General features: G+C 41.7%; 1 protein-coding gene across 13 annotated transcripts in view; it reads left to right on the top strand.

The window, feature by feature from the left end:
* The window catches only part of CADPS (calcium dependent secretion activator), a 477475-nt gene that overhangs the window by 393213 nt on the left and 71923 nt on the right, over window positions 1-12339 (top strand). For 10 of the 13 annotated variants that reach the window (XM_049642654.1, XM_049642657.1, XM_049642650.1 and 7 more), the window contains 2 exons: window positions 968-1123; window positions 4935-5082. In XM_049642654.1, the coding sequence (XP_049498611.1) occupies window positions 968-1123; window positions 4935-5082 (304 nt within the window). Of the gene's footprint in view, window positions 1-967; window positions 1124-4934; window positions 5083-11814; window positions 11830-12339 lie in introns of all 13 variants that reach the window. The other 3 variants (XM_049642655.1, XM_049642658.1, XM_049642651.1) reach the window with 1 other exon arrangement.

Below are 12339 nucleotides of genomic sequence, written 5' to 3'. Positions count from 1 at the left end.
GGAAGGGGGGGTGGGTGGCCACCCCTCAGAGCTCCAAACGGGACTGTTACCAAAGAGAAAGCCAGCCAGAGAAGGGCAAGAGGGTGAGAGGCGGAGCATTTCCCATACACAGGCTTTCCGTGGATGCCCCAGGTAAAAGTTTCTTACACGTCATTGTACAGAAAGGAATCAAGACCAATTTCTCCATCTGTACAGGAGACTGGGTAAGGTGGTGCAACGGTAAAAGAGCTCAGGTCTTGAGCCCTAAAGCTTTGCCAATATCCCGTGTCCGCTCATCGCCCCCTCCCCCCACAACACCTCACCTCATCCTGGGGCTGTCTATGCAACAGGCTGGTCGATGATAATTGGAATAATAACCAAACTGAACAAGAATCTTGGACTCAAGGTATCCAGGTGTACTCGTCTTGATTTGAGTCACCCCAGTTTCTTTCCAGCTCTTCAAAAGAGAAAGCAGGTCCTCGCTCACCACTTTGTTAGCACTGTCCTTTTAAAACTGAAAGTCTTGTGCAATCTCCAAGAGACCTCCGCTCTGGAGGGGAGCTGGGGAAATGCATGAAACCCTGAATTTTAATAACTGCATGTTGCCATGTAGTTATTATCTGTTGAGACTTACTTCTCCCTCTGGTTCGTGGCCTTCATCTAAATCATCACATGTGTTAATGTGGTTATTAAAAGAAGGCTGATTTTTACCATACACCGTTCTCCTGGTCATGGTGGGGCAACACCTTTCCTCAGACTTCTCACTGGTCTGGAATGATTGGCCGAACAAAGCAGACTAAGTCATGTATGGTAAAACTCAAAATCTGCCGGTGGAGATTGCCCCCACCTCCACCGCCAACATGCGTCGTTTTGTATGTTGAAGCCACTGTTTGCCTTAAGCCTTCTAGCGCCTAGTCGTCTTTGTGTCAGCTTTTCCAGAACCCAAGGCCAGTGGGTGACTGTTGTTTTCTAATTTTTATCCTGCCAGTAATGGATCAGGCACTTCAGAAGATCTGTTCTGGAAACTTGATGCCCTTCAGACCTTCATTCGGGACTTGCACTGGCCCGAAGAAGAGTTTGGAAAGCACCTAGAACAACGGCTGAAGCTGATGGCAAGTGACATGATTGAATCTTGTGTCAAAAGGTAAGTCTAGTGGCTGGACAGGCTCTGCATGCCCTCTCCACTATCCTCTGACTCAGGGAATGGTAGGCGGCCACTCATTCGATTGGCCGCAATTTGGATTTTTGAGGGGAGAAGGCGATTGCTTGTCAAAGTCAGCCAGAGTGGTGGCCACCCAAGTCTAGCTCCTGTTCACCCGCCCCACATCTGTCCCAAACCCAACACAATATGGCAGCCAGTTTCTTCACTTAGCTCCCTGAGGGAAGGATGCATGTGTGTTCTTATTCTGCTCTGTATCCCTGGTATCTAGCGGCATCTGACACAAAGTATTTACTTAATAAATATTTGTTAAAGGTACAAGTGTATGTGGGAGGGGACAACTAGATGAAATAAAGAGAAGTACACGTCATTCTGGAGCCGCCATATCCAGTTCAGGTAGTGGGAATCGAATGCCTTTTAAGAAACGTGAGCAAGACCTCAGCGACATCATTCGGTCTATATACACGAACTGAGCACTTCCTGTGTGCCAACTCTTAGTTGTCCTGCCCCAAATCTAACTAGATATCCATCAGGGGCCATTTTGATTTCCTACAAATTGCCTGTTTTGTCGCTGCAGCATATAGGATTGAGGTGAGCATGCGGCACTTGAAGCTCCCAGGTAGAATGTTCTGAGAAAGTGAAGAGAAGAAAACGAGAACAATATGCATCCATTCAGCAAAAATTGTTTAGCTCCTCCTATCTGCCAGGCACCGTGCTACATTCTTGGCATACCATCAAAGAATAAGACACCACAGCCCGTCCCTCCTGAAGTATCTATATCTGTGTATCAGACACAGAGATGAAATTCCTCTGGTTTAACATCGTTATCATCACCCTGTCTGTCCCCAGACACACATCCAAGTTCCTTTTCCAGTTCATAATTGTTCCATTATTCTTCCTCTATTCAAAACAAAAAGGAAAGACCACAAGCAGCCTAGGCCACTCCAGATCCCCAGATGTTGTGTCGTTTGGCTGATGGATCAGTTGTGGGTGACGGGGGCTGGGTTTGTCTGGGAGTGATCTGAGTTTTATATCTTAGAGGAAGAAAAGAGAAGTAATAGCATCAAAACTGGGAACCACAAGGGCAAAAGAACAGCACGGTCCTAGACACGTGAGCATCTCAGCAAGAATGAGAAAAGGAGCCACATGCTGTGGGGAGTCTGGGCAGGTGTTTGATGGCACTTCTGGAAGCGTACAGTCCTGGCGACCCCATATTTTGTGTTTTATTCTTGTCTTTGCACTCTTAGAACCAAAGGCAGACCTACTGTTCAAACCCAAGGTCAAAATGTTTCCTGAGAATTTCAAATTCTGCCATTTCCTACATGGCCTCTATCGGTTTTAGGAAGAGCAACTCCTTTCGTGTGGCCAAAGCATTCCGCCAAAACCTTCTTGTGGGGCAGTTCCCCTGTGGTGAAAAATTCTCTCCTGATCTGTACTCAGGGCTACGGCACATTAGAATGAACACTTACCCACGTCCGGTCTGTGCACACGATTGTACAGAAAGATGTGCGCGCCCTTCTGAGAAGCCAGTCTTTGGAGTAGGGTAGGGAGACCACAGGAAGACATGTGGATGTGAAAGATGGACAGTGACTCCATCTTAACCCTTACTGCAAATCTCTGGGGAACAGCCACCCCAAGGAGTGTGGAGCACTCACAGGCAGGGAGTCTATCTGATTCTCTCTGAGCTCCTGGCCCTCCGGGTCCCAGCATCATGTTTGGTACATAGCTGTGAAGTAACCTTTCGTTAACAAAAGTTAGTCAACTGCACCTGCACATTGGCGATGGATGCTTAAATTTCTGGATGTCCCTTCCAATTAAGGCCCCAGACAAAAGCAGACAACTGCAAATGTAAGTGCAAATATCACCCCCCAACCTCCAGATGCAGAGGGTAAAATACGAAAAAGTCCTTGGATATTTGAAGACATAGAATCTACATGAGTAGAGCCTAGATCTTTGGCTTTCTTTCCTCTTTGGGACAGAATCGATGGCCCTCGTTCTAGAAGGACATCAACATAAGGACATGATTTCATAGATGCAAATATGCAACATCCAAAAGTTTCAATCAGGCGCTCTTCATGTCCAAGTTTCTAAGAAGTTTAAATCATTCATTCGATGGGCGTGACAGAGCCTGCAGTGTAGTCTATATCAGATACCGTATTTCACCAACACATTGCCCCCTAACCCTGCCCTCAAGGAGAATCACATAGATTCAGTGACTGCACCGTCCCTGGCACGTTGCTCTATGGAGCCCCGTAAGTCACATTAACTTTGCCTCTGGCTTCCCCCTTTGCACAGCCCCACCCTCCCAGGGCCGTGCACAGTTCTCCTGTGGAAACAGAAGCCGGTGACTTCCTTGTAAGGGAGCGATTTAGCACTTCCCCTTCTCAAATTGGGCCGGAACTGGCATGCAGGCCTCAGATCAGCACAGGGACCTGTCCAGCTCAGTCCCCATCAGACATCCTTTTCACAAAACCAGAAAAGGATGTATTTTCAGCGTAGCTTAAAATGATCATCATGATTAGAAAGCTACTTCAGTGCACCGAGCCTTTAGGAGCCAAGATACATTTATCTTTAACATGATCATATAATATATAGGAGTGTTTTAAGGTTTTTTTTTTTTTAAGTTTTTTTTCTTAAGAACTAGGCTTCCAACCTTAGAAATTATACTTGGCTTCCCTGCATGCACTCAGGGTGTGTTAGCAAGCTGGCATCCTTTCCCGAGCTAACTAGCTGTGTGGTCCTCCTATGCACTGTTAGAAAACTGCTACAAATACCTCCTAAAGCAATGCTTTCCTGGTGGCTGCATGATCTCCAGAACCTGACCGTGAACAATACTGAAAAGACACATTGGACGAAAGGAGCTTTAATAAAACCACTTACTAGCCAGGCGCTTTTCTTTCAAGACGTGTGATGATGTGACCCACTTCTCTAAAACCTTTTACAATATAACTGGTCCCCTTTACAATGCTGATACCAAGGATTAAATCTCACACCTGTGTTACCAGCTGGCCACGGCAGACTAGGTTTTTCCTGTGAGCAGTAAGCACATTGCTGTGATCAGAATTTGACCTATGTCAAAATTATGTCACTCTAAGCTTTTACCATTACACAATTATTGAATTGGTAAGTATATTATGCCATTTTCACTTGTAAAAAAATATATACTCATACTGCAGAATAATAAACATTGCAAACAAATATACTGGAAGTCCCCTGATATCACTCCTTCTAATTGAACTTTCCTCCCCAAAGTTACCTATCTTATTTTTTTAGTCCTTAAAGCCATATAATAATTGGATTTTTTTTTACTTCAGTCTCTTTCAAAACCAAAAGAAAAAAAAAAACACCAAATGTCATTTAAGATTTTTCCCCCACCATGAGATTTTGAAGATTAGAAGCTGCTTTTTTGTTTTTTGTTTTTTTAATGAAGTGATTCAAGGTAGGCAGTTGCCAATGTGAGAGAAGTTACATATGCTATAATGCTATAATTGGGTTTTTGTTCATTCATTCGTTCTCCTGCAATTAGGGTTCTCCATAGCATGTAAACTATAGACAGAAATACCCTGAGCTACAGGTGTTCCGTGTTCTGCTGAGAAAGGAAGGGTTTACGTGGCTGTCTCCGTGAATAGGCCTTCCTTAGTTGGGAAAGTCATTTTTAAAAGAACACATGTGAAGTCATTGTCGATTGAAACTGATTACAGCCTTCAATTTTCTTTTTCACTGACCTCTCAGAAAATGTCTCCTCCACCTGCCGCCACGAATGCTGAATTGGTCTTTTCCTACTTTGTTTTAATAGAACCAGGATTGCATTTGAAGTTAAGCTGCAAAAAACCAGTCGATCAACAGATTTTCGAGTCCCACAGTCAATATGCACCATGTTTAATGTTATGGTTGATGCCAAAGCTCAATCAACAAAACTTTGCAGCATGGAAATGGGCCAAGAGGTAAAAAAAAAAAAAAAAAAATACACATTTTCCCCCCTCCATTGATCATGTAAAAGAAAACTTCACAAATTCCTTCCATCTATACCAGTGTGCTAGTTTCAGAAATATTCTCTAACATTTGCGGATTAAGCTACAGATGAATGTGTGGTATCTGTTTGTTAAGTCAATTTCTAAGGCACGTGCTAATAAGAATGCCAGTCACTTGGAAGTGATTCTTGGCTGGAGTTGGAGTGGCCGTAAAGTTCCTTTAAGTCACGTGATGCGGGATGACCTTATTTATTAAGCTGGTATCTCCAATAGATCTGTTTGCCAGAGTGTAAGTCATTTTCACATTTGAAGTGCATTTTATCACTTGGAACATCTGGTCAGCAGGAGAGCTCGCTTCCTTGCATCAAGCAACTTCCAGGATATATAATGTTATTTCACCCTGCTACCCCAACCCCAGCCAGCAGGTTCTGAATTTTTAAGAAATGACAGACTTTCCAGTTTCCTTAGATTGAGCTGATTGTGACCAAAAGGTTAGTCCTTGCTAAGTTTCCAATTCCAAAGTGGTATTTAAAATGTAAAGGAGAAAGAAGCAGCTACTTGGGTTTGATTAAAGACTATCATGATCATTTTTCTCCGATGGCCTCAAGCCAGCTAGATATTCATATACCAATTTAGAATTAATTCAGAAACATTTCTGGCAACTCTCGTGTTGTTGCCAATTGGCATAAATTGCTCCTAAATCAGATCTTTCGATACCAGTCTTACATGCTCAGAATTCTTACTAAATTATATTTGCTCCTTATTCGTTATTTATTTTCTCTTTCGGCACCTTCCATTTTTAAACGTGGGTTGGTGATATTCTCTTCCTGGCAAAATCATCTCCAACCTTCTTTCCCCACAAATCAGCTTCCTTAGCCACCCCTGTTAACTTTTGCTCCCAACTGACTTCCTTTTGAGGGACATTTCTTCGGGGGTTATGTTCTAGGCACTGGGGGCAAATGCAGTGGTTCTCAAAATTTCAGTGGGCATCAGACTCATTGAGAGAGCTTCTTAAAACCCAGATGGTTGGGTCTCACCCCAAGAGTTTCCGATAGGTCTGGAGTGTGACCCAAGAATTTGCATTTCTAACCAATTCCCCAGTGATGCTGATGCTGCTGGCTGGTCTGGAGACCACAGTTTGAGAGTCGTTGGTCTGGAGGCTTGGATCCAAGAAGGAGTTAGGATTAGGGGTCACACGTGAAGGACAGCCTCCTGAGGAAGGCTTGGGTTAGGCTCGTTAAGTCACTCAGCCTGTCTGAACTTCAGTTTTCTCATCTGTAAAATGATGGCCCTATTCTAATTTATTTCAGGCTATTTTGAGCTGCAGAATCGGTTCTTCAAACCTTACCAAAAAGGCCAGCATGTGAAACAAATAAGATTAGGGCTGCTCTGGATAAAGCAGAGGGCAGGGGGTCAAAGAAGAGGGTCCTCGTGCTCAAACTACCGGCTTCCTTTCCACCTCTGCATTTCTTTGCTGCCCACCTGAATTCTCTTAGGCTTCACGGATCCCACTTGAAAAACCCTGCTTTTGGTGATTTCTCATGTTCATTCAGATCCCTTTGAGTTCAAACTTTCCAAAATTCTGTCCCTCATGAATTTTTCTCCCCTTGAGCTCCTTTTCTGAAAATTGAGATGTAATTCACATGCCATAAATTTCAGCATTTTAAAGTATACAATTCAATAGTTTTTAGTATATTCACAAAGCTATGCAACCATAACAACTATCAGTTTTAGGACTCTTCCTTCACCCTAAAAAGACACCTGACTTATTAATAATAGTTGCCCAACCCTCCCTCCCCAGCCCTGGGTAACCACCACTCTAACTTTGTGTCTCTAGGACTTGCCTATTCTGAGCATTTCATATAAATGGAATCTCATGTGGCCTTTTGTGACCGGTTTCTTTCGTAGGACATTGTGTTTTCAAGACTCATGTTGTTGCAGGCATCAGCACTTTGTTCCTTTTTATACTGAATAATGTTTTATTACTTGGTTATGCCACATTATATCTACCAATTCATCAGTTGATAGACTTTTGAGTTGTTTCTGCTTTTTAGCTACTACGAATAACACTGCCATGAATATTCAATGTACAAGTTTTCATGTGGACCTATGATTTCAATGGTCTTGAATATCTACCTAGAATTGAGATTCCTGGGTCATGTGGTCTGTCTTATAGCCATCCTAGTGTGTGTGCAGTGGTATCTCACTGTGGTTTTGATTTGCAGTGATGTTGGTCATACTTTTATGTGCCTACTGACCGTTTGTGTATCTCCTTTGAAGAAATATCTGTTCAAATCCTTTGCCCATTTAAAAAATTAAATTCTTTTTATTGTTTAGTTGCTAGAGTTCTTTATGTATTGTGGACGCTAGACCATTATCGTACATAGGATTTGCAACTCTTTTCTCTGGTTCTGCCAATTGCCTTTTTCACATTCTTGGTAGTATCCTTTAAAACACAGTAGTTTTGTTTTTGTTTTGTTTTGTTTTAAGTTTGATGGAGTCCCATTTATCTCTTTCCCCTTGGAGCTTCCTGAGATGTCCATTTCAACTGAGTTTCACAAGGACGACACCATTCCAGGATGAGAAGGGTTGTTGCACTAGACTGGCCTCCTTTTCCCTCAGCAGCTCTTATGACTTCAGATCAACTCAGTTGTGGCCACATGTAAAGAACTCCACATACCTGGCCAGATGCTAAGTAATCCTTCCAAATAAGCCAAGTCACTCTGAGCTTATCTCCTTTTTTTTTTTTTTTTTTTTTTGAACTGGGGCTTGGGGACAGTAGTGTATGTTGGAGGGCAGAGGTTGTTGTCACAGGCTCCACTGAAAATTTGATGAAATTTATGGAACCAATTCCCAGGGGAAAAAATACTTTCACACAATTTCACATTTCAGGGGGCATGACGACCTTGTTAGGTCTAACAGTAGACCCCAGTTAGAGATATATGATAAAAAAATAGCAAGTAGGTTTTGTCACAAGGGGACCCTGTTCTTACCATTACCACTAATCACTTCTGTGCTACAGTAAAATGACCTTGGCTTAACCTTGGAGTCTTGGTTTTCTTGAAGAACAAGTTGTCCAGTGGCTTAATAAGTACATCTTATGGGTGCTATACATTAGCTGCCAAACTCTGTGACCTTGATCAAGTCCCTTACTGTTACAACCTAACTGTCATCATTTATCAAATGAAAGATATAGCATGCAACCCACAGGCTTTGAGAGATATGTAGCTCCTAAAAGCTGAGGATAAAGCTCCCTAATTTCTGGATGTCAGATTAGAACGTTGTCTGGGATAAGCTCAAACAGTAACATTTTTGAGGTTAAACAGCAGTACCTACTTCTTCCGGGATAGTATTCTATTTGATAAAGTAGAAAACACATCATGTATCCCTTTCAAACAATTCAACATTCTTTTTTTATGAAAACAATAACTGAGGCTGGTTAACACTTCCTATTTTTTCTGAACCTCCACATCCCCCTCCAAGACCAAATGATCTTTATTAAGGGCTCATCCAATACTGCATTCTAGTCTCTGGCTCTTATCCTAAGACTCAGTTTCCCAGACCATTCTAGAGAGACCTGCTATGCCATTTCTCCTTAGTATAATTGAATCAGAGACACCTAAGTGACCAGCTCATGGGACTAGAGGGCTCTGCTGACCTTAGAATACCAAATGACCGAGAATAGTGTTAACGAAGCCAGATACCATTTTCAGTATATCTATACTTCCTCTGAGGGACCTTGCCTGTGACCTTGAGTAGAACTTCAATGGGAAATCTCATGCAAATAGCCTCTCCTTAATTTTTCTCACTTTGCAGGATTGGGATATTCATCTCCAAAGTCACCGGAATTATAAAAATGAGATTGGCCAAAGATGACTGGAAATTGGGAGAACAGACAGAAAGTTCAATGTTTTTGTGTAGTTTTCACTTTGTGAGTTCGGGATATTAAGCTCACATTCCAGATCTAGTTATAATACCTGCTTCCACCTGGATTCCAATTCCCTCAAAGTGTTTTAGACTAGTGACTTGGCCAGGTGATACAGTATCCTCCAATTTTAAGATCACTTCCTTAATTTCATCACCAGGGTAAAGTCTCATCTAAAAACAGCTGTTGAAGCATTTGTTAACCATACTTTTCCATCTTAAATATTTATTTTTTCATTAAAATTTTCAAAGCACCAGTAGAAAGGAAATTGTGTATTAAATAGTTTCTCACTTGGTCTAGTGTGTTTTCATCTCATTTCCAAGGTCAGATGGTCTTAACAGAAAGACAACATACACACAATCTGTTCCATGACAAGGCAAAATGTGCAGTACAGGAAGTCAAGTGGAATGATTTTTACAAAGTGATTGTGAATTTGCAGCAGCCTAGCTCATCAGAAGCAGAAGTGAACTCCAAACTTTCCATACCATTGAAGATTAGTGGTTCCCTTGGTATTATCATGATCTAGTGCCCCAGAATATAACTTATGGGTATTATCATTATTATTATTACTAGGGTAAAGCCAATCCAATGATGCCAGGAGAGGGAACTGGAAAGTGCAAAAATAGGAAGGATCCCTCTTTGTACCCATATTGGGATGAAGACTTCAAGAGACTTTGTGACAAGATAATCTTATTGTGGGGATGGTAATTAAAAGATGCCCCAGTGGTATTTATTCCCCTTCACGGAGCTTCACATCTGCGTGGAACAGATAATCTCCCCAGAAAGAGCAGGATGAAGTGCTCACTATTGCCCTGGAAAAGCTGGTTAATCAATAAGTTTGGGGAGAATTTGGTAAAAAGAAATGCGTGCATTTTGTACTTACTTGTATAAAAATGGGGACTGCTTTGATATCCAGCCCTTTAGTGCATGTTAAGCAGAGCGGATATGACCCTGGTGGACTATCTTTCCCAAACTAAGTTTTGTTTATTTATCAAAACAACCTTTTCATAACGGCGGGGCGGGGGGGAAACGTAGACAGGAGTAACGATAACAGTATTTGTACAGAGTGAAGGGGAGAGACAGTGGAATTCTCTGCAGGGAGGTCAGGGCAAGTTTGTCATGGAAAAATTGAAGGTGGGAGGAGGTTCCAAACACCCACCATGTCTCCATATACTTTAGTGTGGACTCCTTCCAGAATGAAAAGGTTTGAGGTTCCCCCACCTGTGAAGAGAAAGCGTATTTGCTTTTCAAGAAAAAAAATGGCATTACTAACACCTCAGACCATGAGCCTGTATCTCTCCCGGTACATGGTCTCTGCTCACCATGTCAGCCAAGTGTTCCAAGAGAACGTTTCTATTCTCAGTGATGTTCTTTGCTGGGTTAGAAGCCCCCCGCTTCATATTTCAGATTGTATTATTTTGCCTACAACTTGCTTTTCTGAGTTAGTTAAATCTCATAATTAATAAACGTGGATCACTTATAGTAATCCAAAGAAAATCAAGCAGAGTGAGACAGTCACATGAGGAGGAAAGTAAGCATGTGATACTGGATCTTATCTCAAGACCTAAAAATGAATTTGGAGCCCTGTCAATATTCCTGAATTCTTTTGCTCTGACATCTTTCTTTGTGTTTCTAGCACAGAATTCTGCAGATAGTTTTTTGCATTCAGCTTCAGGTTTATGCCACTTACTAGTAAATCCCTTCATGAAGCTAGCGGGAGAGCCAGCGTGGGTCCTGATTTCATCAGGGCTGTGCAACATGGACCCTTTTTACTTTATTGTTTTTCCTCTAATCAGCTGAAAGGGAATGAAAATGAGAGAGTTGAGCAATAAGGACCATATCTCCCTACCTTGGCCTCTACTTTATGAAATTGAACAAATAGTATTGGAGTTGCAATCATAGTTATGACATGTTTTCACAGCTTAGACCCTCACTTGACCTTCAAAATAGATCTCTGAGGGGCACCTTGGTGGCTCTGTCAGTTGAGCATCTGACTTCAGCCCAGGTCATGATCTCACTGTCCCGAGTTCAAGCCCCGAGTTGGACTCTGTGCTATCAGCACAGAGCCTGGAGCCTGTTTCTGATTCTGTGTCTTCCTCTCCGTATCTGCCACTCTCCCGTTCATGCTCTGTCTCTCTCTCTCTCTGTCTCTCTCTATCTCTCTCTGTCTCTCTCTGTCTCTCTCTCTCTCTCTCTCTCTCTCACACACACACACACACACACAAATAAATAAACATTAAAAAAATAGATCTCTGAATCTGAGAGCAGAACTGCCAGGAAATGTCTTTTAAATAATAATAATAAATAATAAATAAAAGAACAGACCTGCTAAATATCTTTAAACAGGGTTTGCTTCATTCTCTTTCCAAGATCAGTGTCCGTACTTGATTCTCCTTCTACCCCCCACATGGGCTGCGACCAGTTAGTGGTATTAATCTGTTCTTTTACAGATGAGGAAACTGAACTACATTTTCTTAGGCTACGTGATTTCCCAACTTTGCACTGGGACTTTATCTAGGTCTTCCAATTACAAACAAAATTCCCCTGTGACTTTTAATGAACTAACTGAATTCATATCCCTTCACTCACTTTCATTAATTCTGATTGCCAGTTATCAGAATATCAAACCACGTTCCCGTGGCTTATTATTTCTGTATGTTTTCATAGCTTTTTGAATGGTTTGCTTAATTTTCATTTTCTCATGTGTCCTTTTGTCCTAATCTTTATTTGCACTGTTCCTTTTTTTTTTTTCTATTCCTAATTAATCATCCTTCTGAAAGTTTGCTAAAGAGTGGGTAAGTGCATTTTCCTTTCCAAATAGCAGTGCTTTGCATTGTTATTTTTTATTAAGGAATATGGAATAATTCGAATGGATACTAAAATGATCTAATAAATGTCAAGGAACTGGCATACAGTATTTTCTGTTGAAATCGCTTTTCCTTTTTTCCTGGCATTTACAGCAGATTTTTGTTTGTGTGGGGGTTTGTTTTCACATTACTATTTAAATTTAATCGACAGCGGCCGTTAGAGAAATTGAAAAACTTAACAGGAGTCTTAGCAGAGGCTCTAAACCTGGATCTCTGTATCCATGAATGGAGAAAATGAATGGCTGTCACAAGGGCTCAGAAAAAAAAAAAAACCAAACAAACAAAAAACAAAACAAAAAACGTTGCCTCCACACTGAGTCAATATCTAGAGAACCAGTGGGCTCTGAGGCGTTAACCCCAAGTATCAGAGGGTTTTAGAACAGTTTTTGCGAAATCCATCACAGTGTCTTGGTCAAATTCTGAGTCACATCCCCCGGC

This window comes from Panthera uncia, chromosome A2 (assembly GCF_023721935.1).
Source record: "Panthera uncia isolate 11264 chromosome A2, Puncia_PCG_1.0, whole genome shotgun sequence".
In the NCBI taxonomy this organism is placed as follows: Eukaryota; Metazoa; Chordata; class Mammalia; order Carnivora; family Felidae; genus Panthera; species Panthera uncia.
The sequence above is the reverse complement of the archived record's forward strand: the minus strand, read 5'-3'. Positions and strand labels throughout refer to the sequence as shown.